At 42.3% G+C, this 20,827-nt stretch overlaps 1 protein-coding gene across 1 annotated transcript in view; it reads right to left on the bottom strand.

Annotated features, from left to right (window-relative positions):
• LOC126273341 (dynein axonemal heavy chain 10) overlaps positions 1-20,827 on the bottom strand; it is a 1,458,287-nt gene that overhangs the window by 701,937 nt on the left and 735,523 nt on the right. Inside the window, exon 107 of the mRNA XM_049976887.1 lies at positions 309-408. Within this exon, the coding sequence (XP_049832844.1) occupies positions 309-408 (100 nt within the window). The remainder of the gene's footprint in view (positions 1-308; positions 409-20,827) is intronic.

Raw genomic sequence — 20,827 nt, 5'->3', positions numbered from 1 at the left:
TCTTAGGTTATTCAATCATATAAACAAGTGAGAAAGATACTGTAAACAGCTTGAGACATATCATAATTTCCTCTTGCATTTTAAAAATATTAGTAAAGGTGATGTATGTTGGACTGTCTCCCTGGCCTTACTTGTATGCTTCTCAATCACTTAACACCTTCACTATATTGTACAATATGTGTATTCATTATCAAGTTATTCCTAGTCTCTGGTAAAGACAAAAGAATTAGATGCATAGTAAAGCATTACTAAGATAAACATTCAGAACACAAGTAAAGATATTCATACATATTAGATGAATTTGTCACCTCTTTTATTTTTTTAAACACATTTTCCACCTCAGCTGTCCACCATACTTGATTTGCAGCAAGACACACCATTCCTAAATAATCTAACATCCAGTTTGTTCTGCAAAAGTAAAATGCAATTAGTTATTTAACTGCTTCTGATTCAGTTGAATAACTTCATATTTTTCATGTTACATTAAGCACAACACAAATTATTTTACTTTCCCACTTCATTGTAACAAAATAACAGGCCTTAGAAATTTTCTGCACATCTTCATTACAAAAAATGCGCCACACTGTAGCAGGAAGTGTCAGTGTAAAGTAAACCAACTACATGGTATAAAGAACTAAAATTTAAATTTTTATTTTCTTATACTGTCATTATTATAGTTTATTCATTAAGTGATAATATGGTTAACTAACCAAAAAGAATTTCCGATAAATACAGGTAGTAATATGATTATAGTGGAAAATGGTAAAAGCAACAAAATGAAATAATTATGATTTGGTAGATGCATTAGCGTCAGAGGAAGGCAATTGCAAACCACCTCTGATATGACCTTGACCTAGTCAGCAGTGCGGGTCTCCCACATCTTCCCCCTATGCTCCTTGGAGTATTGGACCTCATCATCATCATCATCATCATCATCAGATGCATTAGAAGAAAGATACACTTTGAAGGATAATGTGCTCTTCTGTGAATGTTATTTGTGTATCAGGTGGTCACAGTGCCCTACTACCATCAAGGAAAACATTGCACACAGAAGAAAACTACATACTCATATATATCACTGGAATAATACCAAAAAAAGGCAGTTAGTGGGGATTTTTTATGAGTTTGTGAGGTTACCAGTTTGTATCAGAATAACATTGACTGGACATGCTATTTACCATTCTTCCTTTTGTATTATCTAAATGAAACATTTTTTTTAGCCTTGTGTCACAAACTACGTCATTTACAAATCACAGATTTTTTTCACAAATGTCTATCCACAAAAGTTAGATTTTTTCTGTTGATTAGTACTGTGGGTTTGGTGTTATATATCCATTTTCTAGTACATAACTGACCCCCAAAATCAACCAAAGATGAATGTGTCAACTTTTTAATGTATTGGCATAATCTGTATCACTTCAGGCAGGGGGGTTACCTTCATAGTCTTGGATGTAATTGAATTTAGCATATGTCAAAATTCAGGAGTAAGTAAGAAACATGTATATTTTTGTTTTCTCCAACAAAATTCCTGTCCCAAGATACAGGCCTCCAAAGATGACACTGCGAACACCAGTTTGAAGAAGCTAATTTCAGAATTTCTTTTATAAATGCTGTATCTCTGTAAGAGTTCTAGATATTTTGTTAGAGTTTTCCTTATTTGAAAGATAACTGCTTTATTATTACAATAGTATCCTCTGTTTGGACATATCTGGCAAAGTTCTTTTACTGTCACCTTTTGAATTTTTTTTTTACAAATCACAGTTTTTTCACAAATGTGTATCCACAAAATCAAGATTTTTTCTGTTGATTAGTACTGTGGCAGACGCACTGTTCAAATGCGAGAAGCGCTGAACCACGGCACAGCCGACACAAGGTAACGACGCCCAGCATTCACGAGTGCAGCTATACCATTACACTGAATTTTGGCAACAGTGCATAGCACACCAGACCAAATGGGACAAAGCAGCCAGACAGTGTGAGCTGGTCAACACAACGTGACACATGTTTCCGACGTCTCCCACAGCTGACCACATGCATTGAGTTAACGCGACTCCACCACAAATGCATATGTGTGGTCCTAAACACAGTCGCCCGTTTCGCGGTGTGCACTCTTCTGTTGGTAGTGCCTTTCACTCTTTCATGGGCATCACGGCGCCTCCGGTCACGCCAGGAGCTGAACGTTCGGTGACGTGCCTCTTGTCTTGGTCAGTCCACGCGGTCGTGTCACAGCTCATCACTGGAGTGAACACCCTTCTGGATTGGTGATTGAGCCGTACCACTAGTGCAACACACCTGTACGGACGGACATTAGTGATGAATGGTATTTGTTACTTATTGTAAAATTAGTGAAGAATAAACGTGTCATGACCAAAAACTGTCCCAGTTGTTTCCGTCACCAAGCCTCTCCCATGAACACAGTGTGTGGGCACAGCAATAAATCCAATTCACTGCACGTCATGACTGTAAGTGGAGAAACCACATGTCCTTGCTTCACTGGTGACCCCGACAATGATGTGAGGCTAAAAACACATAGTGAAGGACATTTGTTAGTATGAGTTATGGGGAACCAGAAGTAGGCTCACGCGTACACACTGCACCCGAACAGCACTCCATAGTGAGAAACTCTTTTTGTTTTTGCACGAACCCTTTTTTCATTGTATAGTTTTTGTGTGTGTATGTTTTGTTCATGAGCTGTCTAGTGTTATTCTTTTTTTGGTGTTTTCCTTTGTAGTGTTTGTGTGCTTTCCTCTTGTGCGAGGATTTGACTCTGAGCTAAGATGGTGACATTAGAAGAGTTGCAAAAGACCGTTGAAGACCTGCTCGCATGCAAAAAGGGGCTGGAGAGTGAGCTACATGCACGGACTACATGTGCGAGTGCTGTGCAGTCACAGACAGGAAAATTTTGGCGTGCAAATCCCCACCATACCACCGCCTCCTATGATTGCCGGAGTGCTGAAAAGTGTTGATCAGGCTGCCTCCCTTCTGGCTGCGTGATCCTGTAATGTGGTTCAACCAAGTGGAGTGGGTCTATATGAGCAACCACATAACCAGCGACCTGGCAAAATTTGCACTCGTAGTGAGCCAGCTCGACCAGAATTATGCGGCCGAAGTGCTGATGCAGTCACCCTACAGATGGTTCAAGGAAAAGCAGAACTGGCAGATCTCATCGTCCAGAGAACAAAGAGTGCACCAACTGCTGCAACATTAGGAATGAGGCAACTGGAGGCCCTCGCAGTTCCTGCGGCACTTGTAGAGACTCACGCAGTCCGACATGGTGCCATATTCGCTGTTACACACTATGTGGGCGTGCAGCCTCCCAGCTTAGGTGCACGCAATGATAGCAGCACAGATGGAGATGCTGGAGATGCAGCTGGACGCTGTCACTAACTTGGCCGACCGGGTTCACGATGTGCCTAGCACCGCGGTCGCAGCAGCTTATGGCACCACCTCAGTGGTGGCACACGAATCCTGCACCCGCATCGGATACCAACCTGCAATAGCTAGTGCAAAACTTGGCTCCACAGGTGGCAGCTCTCTGCATGCAAGTCAACCAGTTGGCATGCTTGTGGCAAGAGGGCAGCACACATTGCAGTGGTAGCAGACCAGGCTACAGGGAGTATGGCTCGAGCAGCCAGCAATGCAGCAACAGCCACTCCAATGGTACCCCGCAGATGTCAAGAGCATGCACAAAGTGGCTATTCCTGGTACCACACCCATTTTGGCAACAAAGCAACCAGGTGTCAGGCTCCTTGTTCACAGCCAAACGCCAGCTGTGACTGGACCTAGGTGCACCTGGGTGCAGTATGATATCTAAGCATCTGTTTGTCATGGAACAGGGTGCGGGCATGAGGTACCTTGTCAACACTGGTTCGGACCTTTCAATATTCCCCCATTCTATGTTACGAGACCACAGGGGGTCAAGGCACTCTCCCCCACAGCGGCAAACAATTCAGCAATTAAAACTTATGGCACACACAGCCGAAATTTAGATCTAGGTCTACACTGCACATTCTCGTGGACTTTTACTGTAGCCGATGTCAATAAGCCGATCCTGGGTGTGGACGTTCTCAGCCACTCACTGTGGGCTGCTAGCTGACATCACAAATGGCCATCTCATCGATGCGACAACAAATTTAAAGATAGTGGAACAGTGCCAGCAGGCCGCATTCTACAGTGTTAAACCTGTGAAGTGCCCTGGACCTTACACTGACATCCTTGAAACATTCCCCGGCTTCACCTGCCCAGCTGTTGCACTGAGATGCATTAGAAGTTCGATGGTGCACCACATAATAACACCACCCGGACGAACCCACATCGTGCCACCCTCGTCGACTTGCTCCTGATAGACTTGCAGCAGCAAAGGCAGAGTTCGAGGCCATGCTATGGTCAGGCATCATTCGACCATCGAGCAGCCCATGGTCATCGGCGTTACTTTTAGTGCCCAAAAACGACAATTCGTGGTGCCCATGTGGGGACTACTGTGCCTTTAATTCACGAACAGTGCTCGACCGATATGCAGTCCCATAACTACAAGACTTCAGTTATGCTTTGGCAGGATGCACAGTGTTCAGCAAGGTTGCGCAAACCTGTACACCCAAATTCCGGTGGCGCCCAAAGATATTGGAAGAACAGCTATTCTAATGCCCTTTGGGCTTTTCGGAAGCCTGTTTATGACTTTTGGTCTTCGGAATACTGCCCAGACTTGGCAGCGGTTCCTTGATGGCGTCTTGTGAGGCTTGACATTTTGCTTCGCATGCCTTGATGATGTTCTGGTGTATTCCAAGTAACCCGAGTTCCACCACCTCCACCCAACGGCTGTCTTTCAGAACCCAAGTGAAGCCGACATCGTTATTAATGCAGCGAAAAGCGAATTTGGTGTGATGGAAATCGAGTTCCTTCGCCATTTAATTACCCTCACTGGATCAAGGACACACAAAGAACTATGCCATTACGGTGGCATGTTGAACTTTTACCTGCCCAAAGCTGCCACCATGCAAGAGCCATTGACTAAGGCGTTACACAGTCCTACTTCAAAGGGAAAGACCCCTGTGTATTGGACAGATGCAATGGAGCAGAGCTTCACGGACTCAAAACGGGATCTCGCAGAAGTGACATTGCTTGCGCACCCGGTACATGACGCAGACTTAGCTATAGTCATGGACGCCAGCCAGAACGCCATTGGTGAGGCATTACAGCAGCGCATCAGCAGAAGCTGGCAGCCTCTTGGTTTTTTCTCTAAGAAGCTATCTAAATCGCAATGCACTTGGAGGACTTATGACTGAGAGTTGCTTGTGGTGTATGCAGCAGTGAACTACTTCGGGCCATCCATAGAAGCCCGACAATTCATCATTTTCACCGACCACAAACCGAGTAGGCACACGTTCCACAACAACCACACTAAGTGATCACCGTGCAAACTCCAGCAATTAGAGTTCATGTCGCAATATACAACAGATATTCGACACATTTCGGGGATGGACAATATTGTTGTTGATTGTTTGTCTCGAGCGTGTGCCATTATATCACCCCCTGTGAACTTTGAGGACATCGCCCAAGTACAAGATAGTGATGGAGAACTGCACCGTTTCCGTCAAGACACTTCCAGCGGCTTGCAATTGGATCTGGCGCCTGTCCTCGGCTCCGCATGGAAGATTTGGTGTGACATCTCAACCGGCATGCACCGACCATTCCTTCTGGAGAAATTCCGGTGCAGTGCCTTCGACCTAGCCCACGAACTTTCACAACCTGGCAACAACATCACTGCGACGCTTGTGGCCATGCATTTCGTCTGGCCCGGGCTTCGGAAGGACTGCGGTGAATGAGCGCGGACTTGCATGGAATTTCAGCACGCCAAAGTCAGGAGGCACACCCACTCACCTGTGGGCACCTTCCCTGACACGACACACTCTCAAGGCAAGTGGTATTTCTTAACCATGGTGGACCGCTTCACTCACTCGCCGTAAACAATGCTCGTCATGGACATCACTGACGAGACAGTCGCCGCCGATTTCATCAACACCTGGGTGGCATGCTTCGGATGTCCCAGTCACGTCACAACTGACGGCGGCCACCAGTTTGTGTCTGTTGTTCACTCACGTCGCCAGACTGTGTGGCATCCGGCTACACAGGAAAACAAGCTGACATCTGGCATCAAATGGCATTGTCGAACGGTTCCACAGGACCGTGAAAGCCGTCCTAACTTGCCATGACACCTCGTGGTCAGAGGCACTCCCACTGGTGCTGCTCAGCCTGTGAGTAACGCTGTGGCGTCGCAACTAGTGCGAGCGCACAGTTTTCTATCAAATATTTACTGTGAAATGTAGACAGACAGTAAAGTAGCCATCAGATTAGCATATGTGCTGTAGCGGGCAGATTACCGGTGTCCGTTCGTCTGACGTCACAACCATATGGCATGTCTGTACCGTGAGAATGTAAGACCTGTGCGCTAACTAGCCGCGTGTATAACGTGGAACTTTCATCTTTAATAACTTCTAACTGAGGAACCTGAGGAAATTAAAAGTTAATATACTAGTTTCTGTTATGAATAAAAATAAGTCATCCAAATTTGAGCTTTGAAACCTGCATATTTTGGAAATTAGAAAAATCTTACAGAAAACGCAAATTTCTACAATTTTCGAGTCTAAATAAATACCATTATGTATAGATCACCTTCAGTGACCATCCAACTATGAAACAAAATCACCTTCCGTGCTTTTGTATTTATTTTGAGAATTTTACTTTTAGAAATTCACCTATAACTTTGTTAAAACCATAAATGTTTTGAATTTTTGTGAACAGTTATTTTATATGAGTAGGTGAGAGTGAATGAGTGTGCCTGAGTGAATGAAAGAGGGACATTCGCCATTCTTTGCAAGTGTATAAAATCTAGGTTGGAACTCGCAAGTGTTCAGACGATGTAACCGTGGGAACAGAGTCGCCAGTGGTTCCCCATCTTAGTGAATGTCGGATGTCCAAGAGTGTATGGTATTGTACAAGCAGCCAGAACGTTCGCGAGTATTTAAATAATTCTGGAAATAAAGTAAAGTCTAGTTTTCCTTTCGGTTTGTTAAATTATACAGTAAATTTTGTGTAACAAGAAATCATGACGTAAATGATTCAGAAGTCATGACTGGTGCGTGCTAGATTTTGGCGCGAGGCGCACCCAAAGAGTTAATTCTGATTGGCTGTGTGATGTGTGAGCCAATGAGATGCGAGGACGGTTAGCAGACTAGGAGAGTGAGTCGGAGTGGATGAGGGGTCGCGAAGGAACTGTGATCGAGAAGAGACATGCTTGATGTGTCCTCGCGAATAATGTGTAAAATGAAGTCATAAAACGGCTTCATCGGTTCGGTACTGTGCGATTTGAGACTGGAAGAGTCCAGTAACGCGTAGTGTGAGTTTGAGCGAGTTGTGACTTTTCGTTCCGCGAAAGACGCGAGTAACTTTAATAATTGAAAGCGTGGCGGTACTTCGTAAACTTTTACTAAGTGCTTATGGCGAGCATTAACGTTAAAAAACGAACTATTATTGAACATCGACTGCAAACGTGTATGTTAGAAAATCGTCTGTGTTGCAGTTAAGTAAATTCCGTAACTTTGAAAGCTAATTCTGGCGGGGTTTGAGTGTGGATAGAATTGTGAACTGAACTTTCTTCAAACGTAGATTAGCGGGCTGATGATCAGGCTTAAAGACAATAAAGAGCTTAAATAGAATTACCAACTTCGCGTTCTCGTTTGAGTAAACAATTACTACCATTCCAATAACTCAATTTATTTAGGAAGATTGCTCATAGATTGTATTTCAGCAAACATGTATCGCGGCCTCCGGTGAGCGGCTATTAAATTGCAGTTTCTTCAACACTGCTTTTCTGCAATTTTTCCAGTAGCTGCTATCAGGAGAGGCGAGTGCAGCAACTACCTAAGAAACGAGGTAGGTGGATTTTCTTTCAGGGAAAGGAAACTGCGCGATAAGAGCCTGACCCGTCGCAAGTGGTGCATCGGCCGGGAAATAAAAATAGTAAATTCCAGTGAATCTCAAAAAAAGCAGTAGTGACAATTACCGGACAATACAGAAGTGCTCGCTATGTGTAGGAACTGTGTAGCGTACAAATTGATATCGCCACGTGAATAGGAAGGACAGTGAAAGTGTCCGTGAACTGTAATGTGTTGTACGGAACGGAAGAATTTTTCGGTGACTACGCGCCGATTGGAATAGCAGTCTACGACGGCGTCTGGCAGACGACGAGCTACGGAGACTACGCAGAGGCGACGACAGCAGTGGCAGTTGGCAGCGCTGATTCGAGCGGGGGCCCGGAAACTGGTACAGCATTGCAGTGTATGGTGAACGGACCCGCAGTTTCATCTAGCAGCAACGCAGCACGCCGAAGCACAAAGTTAAGTACAGTGCTTTTGAAAACTTTGTGTGTTTGTGGAGTCAAACTGAGAAAAATGGCTGAGTTTCAACCAAGTGACAAAAAGGCGGAACTAAGTTGTGATAGTGGGATGGAGACAGGGGAAAATGACCCCATGAATTTTAGTTTAGACGTGTCTCAACCCAATTTCAGTAGTAGTTTGACTGATTCATCCTATGTTAATTATAGTTTGGAGTCAGATCCAAATATGTCAGTGCCCAGTGAGTTACAGTTACCCATGCCGGTAGTTAATGTTAATAGGGACATTGTATCAGCAAATGAGGGGGCGAAGGATAATGTCGCCAGTATGCTGATGAATCTATTAACTAAGATGAACGTGTTGGATTCCAATATGTCAAGTAAGATGGATTCCAGTATGTCAAAAATGGATTCCAGTATATCAAAATTGGAAACTAATATGTCACAAATGGAAACTAATATGTCAAGTAAAATGGATTCAAAAATGTCTAAATTAGGATCTGATTTAAGTAATGAGATGACTAAAATGGGCGCTGATTTAGATTCCAAAATATCCGATCTCAGAGACTGTTGGAAGCAAGATTTAGCAGTGCTCAGTAGTAAAGTAAATGTTGAAATACAGCAGGTTAAACTAGAATGTACAGAAAATATTGTTCAAGTGCAAAGTGAATTGACGACACGAATCGAACAGGTTACTGAGGATCAACAGCAATTTAAATCCCATGTTGATGCAGAATTAGATAAAGTATGTGAGCACATAAAAGTGGTAGAGAATTCCAATGAAATTAATCATGCCGCCTTAGAATGTAAAGTAAATGATACCAAAATTCGGTGTGAGAAACTTGGAGAGCAAGTTGTAAATAAGGTCAATAATTTAGAGACTCACATAAGCCATTTCAGTGAAAGTGTGAATGAGCAACTTTGTGGGCATGAATGCAGACTAACCAAAGTAGAACAGTGTGTTTCTAACCATAGTGGTAGTATAATTTCCAGTGGAATAATTGAATCTACCGAGGTTGCGTATGTTACCCACAGACAGTTTTTAAAATTTGACCCAAGTAAGAACATGCACCCCAGAGAATTTTGGAACGATTTTGAAGACGTTTTGCCGAAAGTATGGAGCGATAAACAAAAGATAGGCTTTATCACTTCAAATTTGATGGGAGAGGCCAGAGTATGGGGGAATTTAGCCTCTGAAAAATACGCGAAATTGTCAGAATTTAAATTAGCGTTCTTTGAGGAATACTGGGGAAAGAGAAAGCAGATGGATGTTCTTAATCGGTTCTGGTCGGGAGAGAAGTATGACCCCAAGAGAGAGGGCATCAAACGATTTGTTCAAAGGTGGGTAACAACTCTGTCCTACCTTAGTAATAAGTTAGAAACAGAACAGATCATATTAGGGGTAGAAAATAAGCTACCGTGGAACTGGAAAACTAAGATCATATCTGCGCCCCGAGATAACATTGACAAGTTCGTACAGTATTTAGAAAGGGTTGAATCCGTCCAAAAAGAAGAAGAAAACATGAGGAGGGAGCATCGCCCGCCTGCTAGGCAGAATGACAATCGCGCGGATGTAAACATTAATAGGATGGGTGTTCAGAGAGGCGGCGGATACCGTGGCAGTTCACGTGGTAGAGGAAGAACATATGTTAACAGGTTCAATGAACGCGAGCAGTATGACAGCGGCCGACAGATGTCAGGAGGTGAGGCGGTCAGCTGGAGGCATAGTGATGACGCACCGCGCTCGGAAAACCATTAATTGTCTACGAGTGTGCTGGCGATCGTAGGCAACAGCGTTTAAAGTTAAATCCGCTGGCAAAACCATTCATAAGAAAGCAGCCTGAACGACCACCTAACATAAATGTTGTTGCTACAAAATTTAGGGAGGATAACGTAAAACAGACAGAGATAGTAGCTTTAAGTCAAGTGGAGGTTAATGAACCAATTAACTGTAAGAATAATCATAAGAAGCCACTTATTGAAGAACTAAGTACTAGTTATAAGGGTAATAATCAGAAAGACATTATGCACAGTAAAACTAATGAAGAGCTGTCGGATAGGGGTGAGAACAGTAATAATGGCAGGGTTGTGACTGTGCTTGATAAGATAATTGATGTTGTAGATAGTTACGAAGAAGAGGATAGATTAGAGGAGGAGGTAGAGGTTAATGACGACGCCTTGGATAGGGTCGTAGAAAAGGAGGTTAATGAGAAAGAGGGGGAAACATTGGAAAAATGTTTTGACTTAGCAATAGTGGATAGGCTAATAGGAGCTGCCACTAGAATTGAGGGTGATAATAAGCATGAAATAAACCCTGTAAGTGTGAATGTGATTGCCACCCAAAAGACAGGCTTCGAAAGGAGAGAAATTGTGCAAGATTTATTGGAGGAAGCAGAACCCAAAATAAATAAAGAGTACTTAGGGCAACCGATAGTAGAGCTAAGAGTATTAAATGAACCAGTTAAATGTTTGATAGATACTGGATCGGAAGTCTGTGCAGTATCCCAGAACTTGGTAAATGAACTCCCTAACAGTAAACAGATTGTTAAGATGCCAGTAAGTGGCTTGAACATTGTAGTAGCAACCGGTAAGACTAAGAAGACAGTAAAACAGGAAGTGTTTCTACCCATAGCATTTAAGGAAGTAGAAATAAGACAGAACTTCTTAGTTATAAATGGACTGAGTGTAGACATATTGGTGGGGGCTGACTTTTTGAATAAATATGAAGGATGGGTGAATTTTTCTACCAATGATGTTATGGTAAAAATTAAGGGTAAACTAATTACTATACCTTTCATCGGTAAGCAGCTATGTGAGGATCCTGAGCAGAATGATTTTCCTATATGTATTTGTAAAACAGAGAAATTCTTGGAGGGCTATAATGAGTACGGTGGCAAAAAAGTAGAGGATCCGTCTGAGCTTGTGAGTGTCAGAAATAGGATCGAGGAGAAATTACTAGAATTAATTGATATTGATGAAGCAAGGAAAAACGATTTAAGACAAATACTAGTCAAACATGCCGAGGTTTTCTCAGATCAACCAGGGCTAGTAAAGGATTATGAGTGTTTTTTGACAGTGCAGAAAGACGCTCATTTCTTCAAAAAACCATTTGCAATCCCAGAAGTACATAAGGAGGCAGTACGTGACTTAATTCAAAATATGTTAGAGTGGGGAATTATTGAAAGGGCTGTTAGTGTGTACAATAACCCGCTAGTCATAGTTCCTAAGAAGGATGGCTCAATTAGACTAGTGTTGGATGCTCGAGCATTAAACAAAATAGTACTACCTGAGAGTGACCGTCCGGAGAATATTGAAGAACTGCTACAAAAGTTTAAAGGTGCTAAGTTCTTTACATCCATGGATGTGACCTGTGGATATTGGAACCTACCGTTAGCAAAGGAATCAAGAAAGTACACGGCATTCTTATTCGAAGGTAGATGTTATCAGTATAAGGTGGTGCCGTTTGGTTTAAATATAAGTGTATGTGCCTTTGTAAGAGCTATGTCGCAGGTATTAGGGGACCATCTACTAAGAAGAATTACAGTGTATGTAGACGACGTTTTGATATCGACACCAACGTGGGAGGAACACTGTATGTTATTGGATGAAGTATTGAGGGCCATAAAATTGGGGGGTATGAAATTGAAGCTAGACAAAACTGAATTTGTGAAGAAAGAAATTAAATTCTTGGGGCACATAGTGAGTGGCGATGGTATCATGCCGGATCCAGAAAAGATTAGAGCAATAAGGGATTATGCTGCACCTACAACACGTAAAGCATTAAAGGGGATGTTTGGTTTGTTTGGGTTTTATAGAAAATTTGTGTCTGGACAATTATTCAATGCACCGTGCCTGCGAGAACTCTTAAAGAAAAATGTAGTTTATAAATGGACTTCTGAGTGTCAGAAGGCGTTTGAAGAATTGAAAGAAGCTCTTATTAATAGTAAGATTTTGAACCATCCCGATTTTTCGAAACCATTTTGTCTGGGATCTGATGCTTGTGGTTACGGGTTAGGAGTTGAACTATTTCAGTTGGAAAAAGAAGGAGAAGAGGAAGTCCACAAGACCATAGCCTTTGCGAGCAGGTCATTGCAACAATCCGAGAAAAATTATAGTATATCTGAACTTGAAGCATTAGCTGTTATTTTCGGCCTGCAAAAATTTGAAAAGTACCTTTTAGGACATGAAATTTGGATATACACAGACCATAGTGCCCTTACATATTTAGACTCATGTCAGCTAAAACATGCTAGATTAAGAAGGTGGTCCCTGTATTTACAGCAATTTAATTATAAGATGATATACATTAAGGGTTCCGAGAACATCGTGGCGGACGCCTTATCAAGAAGTGTGAAAGATACAGGACAAGAAGGGAAATCTTTAAGAAATACCGATAATAATGAAGTAATGTTGGCCATCATGCAGCTCCAGGACGATGGCTTAATTAAGCGCATTTGTAAGAACCTACGGAGGGAACAGAACCAGGATGACAACATTAAATTAGTAAAGAGTAGATTAGGTCATCCAGACTACCCAAAATTACTGGTCTACTATAAAGTGCATAAAGATGTCTTATTTAGGCGCAGGAAAGACAGTGAGGAGAATTGGAAAATATGTTTTCCGGAGCAACATGTAGATGCACTTATAGACTACGTACATTGTAAGTATGGGCATTATGGCGCTCGTAAATGTATAGCTAAGTTAAGTGAAGTGGTAATTTTTGATAATATGTGGAGAAGGGTGCAACAGCGATTAGAATCCTGTGATCGTTGCCAGAAAGTTAGGGCCAACAATAGAACTATCCAAGGACAGATGTATTCAGTAGAACCACAAAATCGGCTGGATTTAGTAGCTGTAGATTTATTTGGTCCACTACCAGTGTCTAGAGGGGGATGTGAATATGTGTTTGTGATGGTGGATGGGTTTACTAAGTACGTAAAATTTTACCCAATTAAGAAAGCCAACTCTAAAGTATTAGTGAATAAGTTGGAGAAGGACTATTTTGGGAAGATAGGAGTGCCAAAGGCAATATTGTCAGACAATGGGCCCCAGTTTATCTCTAAGAAATTTAGTGAATGTTTACAACAGAGAGGTATCGATCACATAAAAATCTCCGCGTACTTTCCTCAAGGGAACATGTGTGAGCGAATTATGAAGGAGTTAAACAGATTGTGTAGAACATATTGTCATAAAAAACACTCCGCTTGGGCCAATTATATTGAATACTTCGAAGAAGTAATAAACCATCTGAAGCATGAAGCCACAGGATATGCACCAGTAGAGCTAATGTGTGACATTAGGCCGAATAATATTTTATTCGACCTGGTCGAGTTTCCAAATCTCACAGACATAGCCATCGAAGAGAAGGAGAGACTGGCACGTATTAATATAAGAAAGAAGGCCCTGGAAAGAAAGAGAAGGCATGACGCAAGAGCTGATCCCACTAGTTTTCAGGTAGGGGATCTAGTGCTAGTGAAAACTAGGGAAAGATCTAAGAAACTTACGTCAGAAACAAAGAAGTTTACCGATGAGTACGTGGGCCCATTTAGAATCGTAGAGAAGCCTCACCCAAATGCTTATAGACTGGAGTTTGTGAAATCACATAAGGTGTTAGGGCTTAGGAACATTGTGGATTTGAAAAGATATGTTCAAAAGAGAGACGTGGCCAGGAGTGAGTAGATACCTCAGAGAGCTTTGCACTCTTTGCAGAGCTAAGTGCGTGACGAGCACTAGGTCTCGAGTCGTTTGACAATATTTCTTCCACTTTCTTTTCCGTATTGTCAACCTACCTCTTCTTTCATTCAGAACTAAAATTCTATCGTCTTTCCTTCTTCTCTATCGTAGTTTTTAAGTGATAAAGTGTTTAAGTAATGAGTAGGAAAGAACCTCAGTGCAGTATAGGTTAAGCGTAAGGAATGAGTGTAAGAGAAAATCAAAAAGGATTAAGATACCTCAGATAAGTAATAAGTCTCAGTAAAGTAAATGTTTGGCCTAAGGTGTGAGTAATGCCCTTAGAAAGGTAAAATAACTAAGAAATGTAAGAGCCTCAGAAAATATGGTGACGAACATTGAAGCTGTTTGTTAAGTAACAGAACGATATGTTAAGACGTAGCATTAAGCTAATGTTTAGGAAAGGAAATGGAGCAGTACAGCAAAACTGTCTGTTCAATGAAGTCAGAGCCTCAGGAGGTGATTTAGTGGTAAAATGAGTAAAGGTACAGTGCAACAAGGTTGACTGTCAAAGGGGTAAAGGAAGTTAAGTTAAAGGGACAGTGCAGCAGGACTGACTGTCAAATGAAGAGAAATATGTGAGAAAAGGAGAAAGAATGAGCATAGTGTTTGGCTAGCTCGATATTAGGAAAAAGTGAGGCTACGAAGGTGAGTAAATAAAAAGCTTAATGTTGGTAACCAGAGGTGGCGTTTGTTGGTAAACAGAGGAGATGTTTGTAAACAAAAGGAAGTGAGGCTACGAATGTAAACAGAGCTGAGGCGACGTTGGTAACTCAGGAGGTGGATGTATGTTAGAAAGTATGGGTAACGAGGTTTCGCAGATTAGTAGGAAACGCTTTAACAAATACTAACCTGAGTGTGTGAAGTATGAGTATGAGAGTTGTAAATTAAACCCGAATGTGACTAGAGAAAACCTGATGTTGACAAGAAATTGAAGTAACTCCAGATATGTGAGATGAGGAAAGTACCCATGACATCGATTCCATTTTTGACCAGAGACACACAAAGCTCCCCAAGTTTGTCGTAGAGATTAGTATAAGGATTGTAGTGTTGATAAATGAATAAGTAAATATGTATTTTTCAGTGTTTAATTTATGATACAGGACTACAGGAGATTGCCTGGAGACAGAATTGTAATATTGATAATTTTGTGTATATTTTATATTGTTGTGTATTGTACAGGAACTGGAGAGTCACCAGTGCTGGCGGAGATTTATTATGTATTTGTGAACTATTTGTAGGAATTGTTTTTCTTAGTATTTCTTATGTAACCATAACTTGTTTGATTATGAGATGAAGAAGTAATTAAAGAGTAAATGTGCCACTTCGGTACTGCATTAGGAAAGTCAATTCACTTTTCACTTGAGAAAAAAAAAAAAAAAAAAAAAAAAAAAAAAAAATTTTGAAAATTGTACATACTGTCAAGTAAATTTTATCAAAAATATGAGACTTTAGAGTCAAGCAGATAGCGCCATTTATCGCTGCTGTAGGTTAAGACGTAGCAGTTAGAAAGGGAACTGAGGCCAGCTGATGTTTCAGGTGCGCCGAAGTAAACAGAGGTGGTAGCACGAGACTTGAAATGGACCTCCCAAGCAGGACCCGGTCGAACTACGAGTGCTATCAAAATCTTAAGTGTAAGTGGTAAAAAAGTGACGCTCACCATAGCGATAGTAGTGTTAGTGTGCGTGTGACGTACATCAAGATAGTATTTAGGTTTGTTTTCTCTTTCAGGAATTTGTAAATAGATTTTTGTAATCTGAAAAATTTTTTTTTTGAATGATGATAAAAGTGCATGTTTAGATATAAGATGTTTTGTAGGTCGTCAGCCCTAGGTATAAGTGGATGATTGATGTACAGGAACTATAAATGTTAAATAGCTGTTTGAGTAAATCTTTAATAGAAATTTTTTTAGAAAACTAAAAGTTTGTCATGAATGAAAAAATTTAGTTTCCTCAGGAGGTGTGTGGCGTCGCAACTAGTGCGAGCGCACAGTTTTCTATCAAATATTTACTGTGAAATGTAGACAGACTGTAAAGTAGCCATCAGATTAGCATATGTGCTGTAGCGGGCAGATTACCGGTGTCCGTTCGTCTGACGTCACGACCATATGGCATGTCTGTACCGTGAGAATGTAAGACCTGTGCGCTAACTAGCCGCGTGTATAACGTGGAACTTTCATCTTTAATAACTTCTAACTGAGGAACCTGAGGAAATTAAAAGTTAATATACTAGTTTCTGTTATGAATAAAAATAAGTCATCCAAATTTGAGCTTTGAAACCTGCATATTTTGGAAATTAGAAAAATCTTACAGAAAACGCAAATTTCTACAATTTTCGAGTCTAAATAAATACCATTATGTATAGATCACCTTCAGTGACCATCCAACTATGAAACAAAATCACCTTCCGTGCTTTTGTATTTATTTTGAGAATTTTACTTTTAGAAATTCACCTATAACTTTGTTAAAACCATAAATGTTTTGAATTTTTGTGAACAGTTATTTTATATGAGTAGGTGAGAGTGAATGAGTGTGCCTGAGTGAATGAAAGAGGGACATTCGCCATTCTTTGCAAGTGTATAAAATCTAGGTTGGAACTCGCAAGTGTTCAGACGATGTAACCGTGGGAACAGAGTCGCCAGTGGTTCCCCATCTTAGTGAATGTCGGATGTCCAAGAGTGTATGGTATTGTACAAGCAGCCAGAACGTTCGCGAGTATTTAAATAATTTCTGGAAATAAAGTAAAGTCTAGTTTTCCTTTCGGTTTGTTAAATTATACAGTAAATTTTGTGTAACAAGAAATCATGACGTAAATGATTCAGAAGTCATGACTGGTGCGTGCTAGATTTTGGCGCGAGGCGCACCCAAAGAGTTAATTCTGATTGGCTGTGTGATGTGTGAGCCAATGAGATGCGAGGACGGTTAGCAGACTAGGAGAGTGAGTCGGAGTGGATGAGGGGTCGCGAAGGAACTGTGATCGAGAAGAGACATGCTTGATGTGTCCTCGCGAATAATGTGTAAAATGAAGTCATAAAACGGCTTCATCGGTTCGGTACTGTGCGATTTGAGACTGGAAGAGTCCAGTAACGCGTAGTGTGAGTTTGAGCGAGTTGTGACTTTTCGTTCCGCGAAAGACGCGAGTAACTTTAATAATTGAAAGCGTGGCGGTACTTCGTAAACTTTTACTAAGTGCTTATGGCGAGCATTAACGTTAAAAAACGAACTATTATTGAACATCGACTGCAAACGTGTATGTTAGAAAATCGTCTGTGTTGCAGTTAAGTAAATTCCGTAACTTTGAAAGCTAATTCTGGCGGGGTTTGAGTGTGGATAGAATTGTGAACTGAACTTTCTTCAAACGTAGATTAGCGGGCTGATGATCAGGCTTAAAGACAATAAAGAGCTTAAATAGAATTACCAACTTCGCGTTCTCGTTTGAGTAAACAATTACTACCATTCCAATAACTCAATTTATTTAGGAAGATTGCTCATAGATTGTATTTCAGCAAACATGTATCGCGGCCTCCGGTGAGCGGCTATTAAATTGCAGTTTCTTCAACACTGCTTTTCTGCAATTTTTCCAGTAGCTGCTATCAGGAGAGGCGAGTGCAGCAACTACCTAAGAAACGAGGTAGGTGGATTTTCTTTCAGGGAAAGGAAACTGCGCGATAAGAGCCTGACCCGTCGCAACGCCAAAAGAGAAGTCTGGCCCATCAGCTGCCAACCTCATTTACGGTCAACCTCTGACAATCCTGGGTGATTTTGACGAAGAAGTACCACTCTCATACAACGCCGCACCACCCACTCTGGCAGAATGTCTGCACACTCACATGGCCAGCCTCTGAGCACAAGCACCTTGAGTGCAACAGGAAGCCGTCTACAGTATGAATCGACCACGCCAAGCCAGCCTACATCTTGCCCACTCCAGCAGCCGTGGATTTCTATGACCCAGCAGAAGATCTGATTACAGACGACAGTCCATCTGCCAGCAGCCAGACAGAGACCGCACCCGTAGCCACTGGTGATGCACAGCTGCAGCCTGCTGTCATCACGCTGCCATGTGTGCCTCCTACCACCCCACCCAGGCAGCGGCATGGCTGCCCAGACCACGTCCACCACAGGCGCACCGGTCACCCCCACCACAGCCACCAGTGGACTACGTCATGCATGCCGGCCACCTCGACTGATTCAATCAACCATGCTGCATCACCAACCTACCACACCAACCAAAACAGAAAACACATGTCCAAGTCGCCGAATGCCTCACAATCCGGCGTCCACAAGTAGCTGTCCGCTTTTGAGACCTGGTCTCCAGCTTTCCGCACCTTCGGCAGGTAACCCCAGTCAAGCCCTGGACAATGCCTCCCATGTCCGTCACAGCTCCTGGACCCACATTTCGTGTCCCTGTGCCTCCGCCACGTTGGGCATTGAGGGTGGATCAGCACCCGCACCGGTTTACCAATTCGTATTGCCGTCGAGCTCTGGACATTGCACTCCACACCGCCTGGCTTGTCCGTAGCATCTCCTGGACCCATGTTCGAGTCCCGATGGTACCATACCCATGCATATTCTCCGGACCTCCATTGTCTTGAATGTTGAGGGTAGTTTAAGGGCTTCACTGTGTTTCCACAACTGAGTCACTCAGCGAACTTGTGGAATGGTGCCACGTGTTAACAGTTGAACTTGTCACTCTCAACACCACTCTGAACAATGTAAATAGCGGACTTTTCTGTAGCTCTTGTGAATACCCGGTGCTGTTATTAAGAAGTCAGTGCCGTCGAGACGTCACACCAAATTACCTGCAATGTGCTCCTTCACCGCACTTTGTTACAGACAGTGGTAGCCAGTGCCTGCCGCCACTGTCAGTAGCAGACTGTGCGAGGACACGCCCACCGCACGCTCGCCGGTTCGGTGCGCTGATGGCACGGGCCGCCGCCCTTACAACGCTGACCGACCCCCACCAACGTTGCCGCACTGAGATCATGCAGTATGCGAACTTTAAACAAACACGTGGCACAGAACGATCACCATGTTGTTGCAGCTACGTAGCTCCGCTCTCCGAGGGGGGATCTGTGTGGCGGCCGCACCATTCAAATGCATGAAAGTGTGAACTATGGCACAGTCAACACAAGTAAGTGATGCCCAGCGTTCATGAGTGCACCTATACTATTATGCCTAATTTTGGCAACGGTGCGTCGCACACTGTACCACATGGGACAAAGCAGCCAGACAGTGCGAGCTGCTCAAGGCAACACGACACATGTCTCTGACTTCTCCCGCTGTGGACCACATGCATCAAGTTAACACAACTCCACCGCAAACGTGTACGCACGGTCCTAAACGCAGTCGCCCACATCACAGTGTGCACCCTTCTGTTGGCAGTGCTTTTCACTGCTTCATGGCATCACGGCACCTCCAGTCACACTAGGAGCTGAACGTTTGGTGATGCAGCTATTGTCTCAATCAGTCCATGTGGTCACGCTATGGCTCATCAGTGGAGTGTACACCTTCCTGGATCGGAGATAGAGCCTTACCGCTAGGTCAACACACCTGTATGGATGGACATTAATGAAGAATGGTATTTGTTACTTATTGTAAAATTAGTGAAGAATAAATGTCATGACCAAAAACTGACCCAGTCATTTCCATCATCAAGCCTCTCCCTCGAACACAGTGCGTGGGCACGGCAATAAAGCTAGTTCTCACTGCACATCATGACTGTAAACGTCTCCGCTTCAGTACCATAAAGTATTATATTCTCTGTAAAGGAGAGCTCCCACTTTTAAACTGGACAGGTTTTATTTTAAATTTTTGTTGTTGTTTCTTACTAATTTCTTTGTTACAATGTTTATTTCTACTGCCTTGTTGCAGTTATTTCTTATCACTTTCTATGTTACAGTTATTTCTTATCACTTTCATTGATGCAGAGATTTCTTTCATTTTGTTGTAGTTTCTTGTCAGTGTGTTTGTCATGGTCTTTCTTTGCAGGTTTTTGTATTGTAGTTGTTTAGTGCTAATTTGTTTACTGAAGAGGCTTGTAAGATATATGAGACCATCCAGTGAGTTTTGCATTTTCATGAGGAATTTGCAGTGGACACAGTTGTAGTGTGTTTTGTGAAAAGGACTGTTTGAAAAGTCTTCTGACTGGGGCAACAGGAGAGTGAAATGTGCTGACTATTTGCATATTTATAAAAGACTGATATCTAAGACAAACAGAAAAACAGACTTTGTTCAGGTGGGAATAAGTGTTCCCATTTGAAGAGACTGTTTCAAAATGAAGATGTTTCCAGTGACGACTTTCTGTGTTCTAAATGTTTTGACAGAATAACAACAGTGATAGTACTGACAAAGGTGAAGCCTCTCATGGTGCAGATGATGCAGATTTTGCATCAATAGAGGAAGAATCAAATACCCTGAATCAGTTAACTACAGAGGTAGGTGTTAGTCCTGTTAAGAAACTGTGGTCAGTGAAGTCAAGTCATAAGCTCTATGCATCAAGAAATTGCAGGAAGTTACTACAGCTACAGACGAAAACACTACAGCAATACTGACAACACTCTTCAAAGTAGAAATTCCATCTTCAGAAGAAAATGAACCAAAGTACTCTTGCTTCCCTTGCCAGGAATTTTTCACAAATATCAATTTAACTGTTGAATAGTGTGCATCCTACAGTGAAAATTTGCAAGTTTTAACTATTATTCCAGAGACA

Source organism: Schistocerca gregaria, chromosome 5 (assembly GCF_023897955.1).
Source record: "Schistocerca gregaria isolate iqSchGreg1 chromosome 5, iqSchGreg1.2, whole genome shotgun sequence".
NCBI classification, from domain to species: domain Eukaryota; kingdom Metazoa; phylum Arthropoda; class Insecta; order Orthoptera; family Acrididae; genus Schistocerca; species Schistocerca gregaria.
The sequence above is the reverse complement of the archived record's forward strand: the minus strand, read 5'-3'. Positions and strand labels throughout refer to the sequence as shown.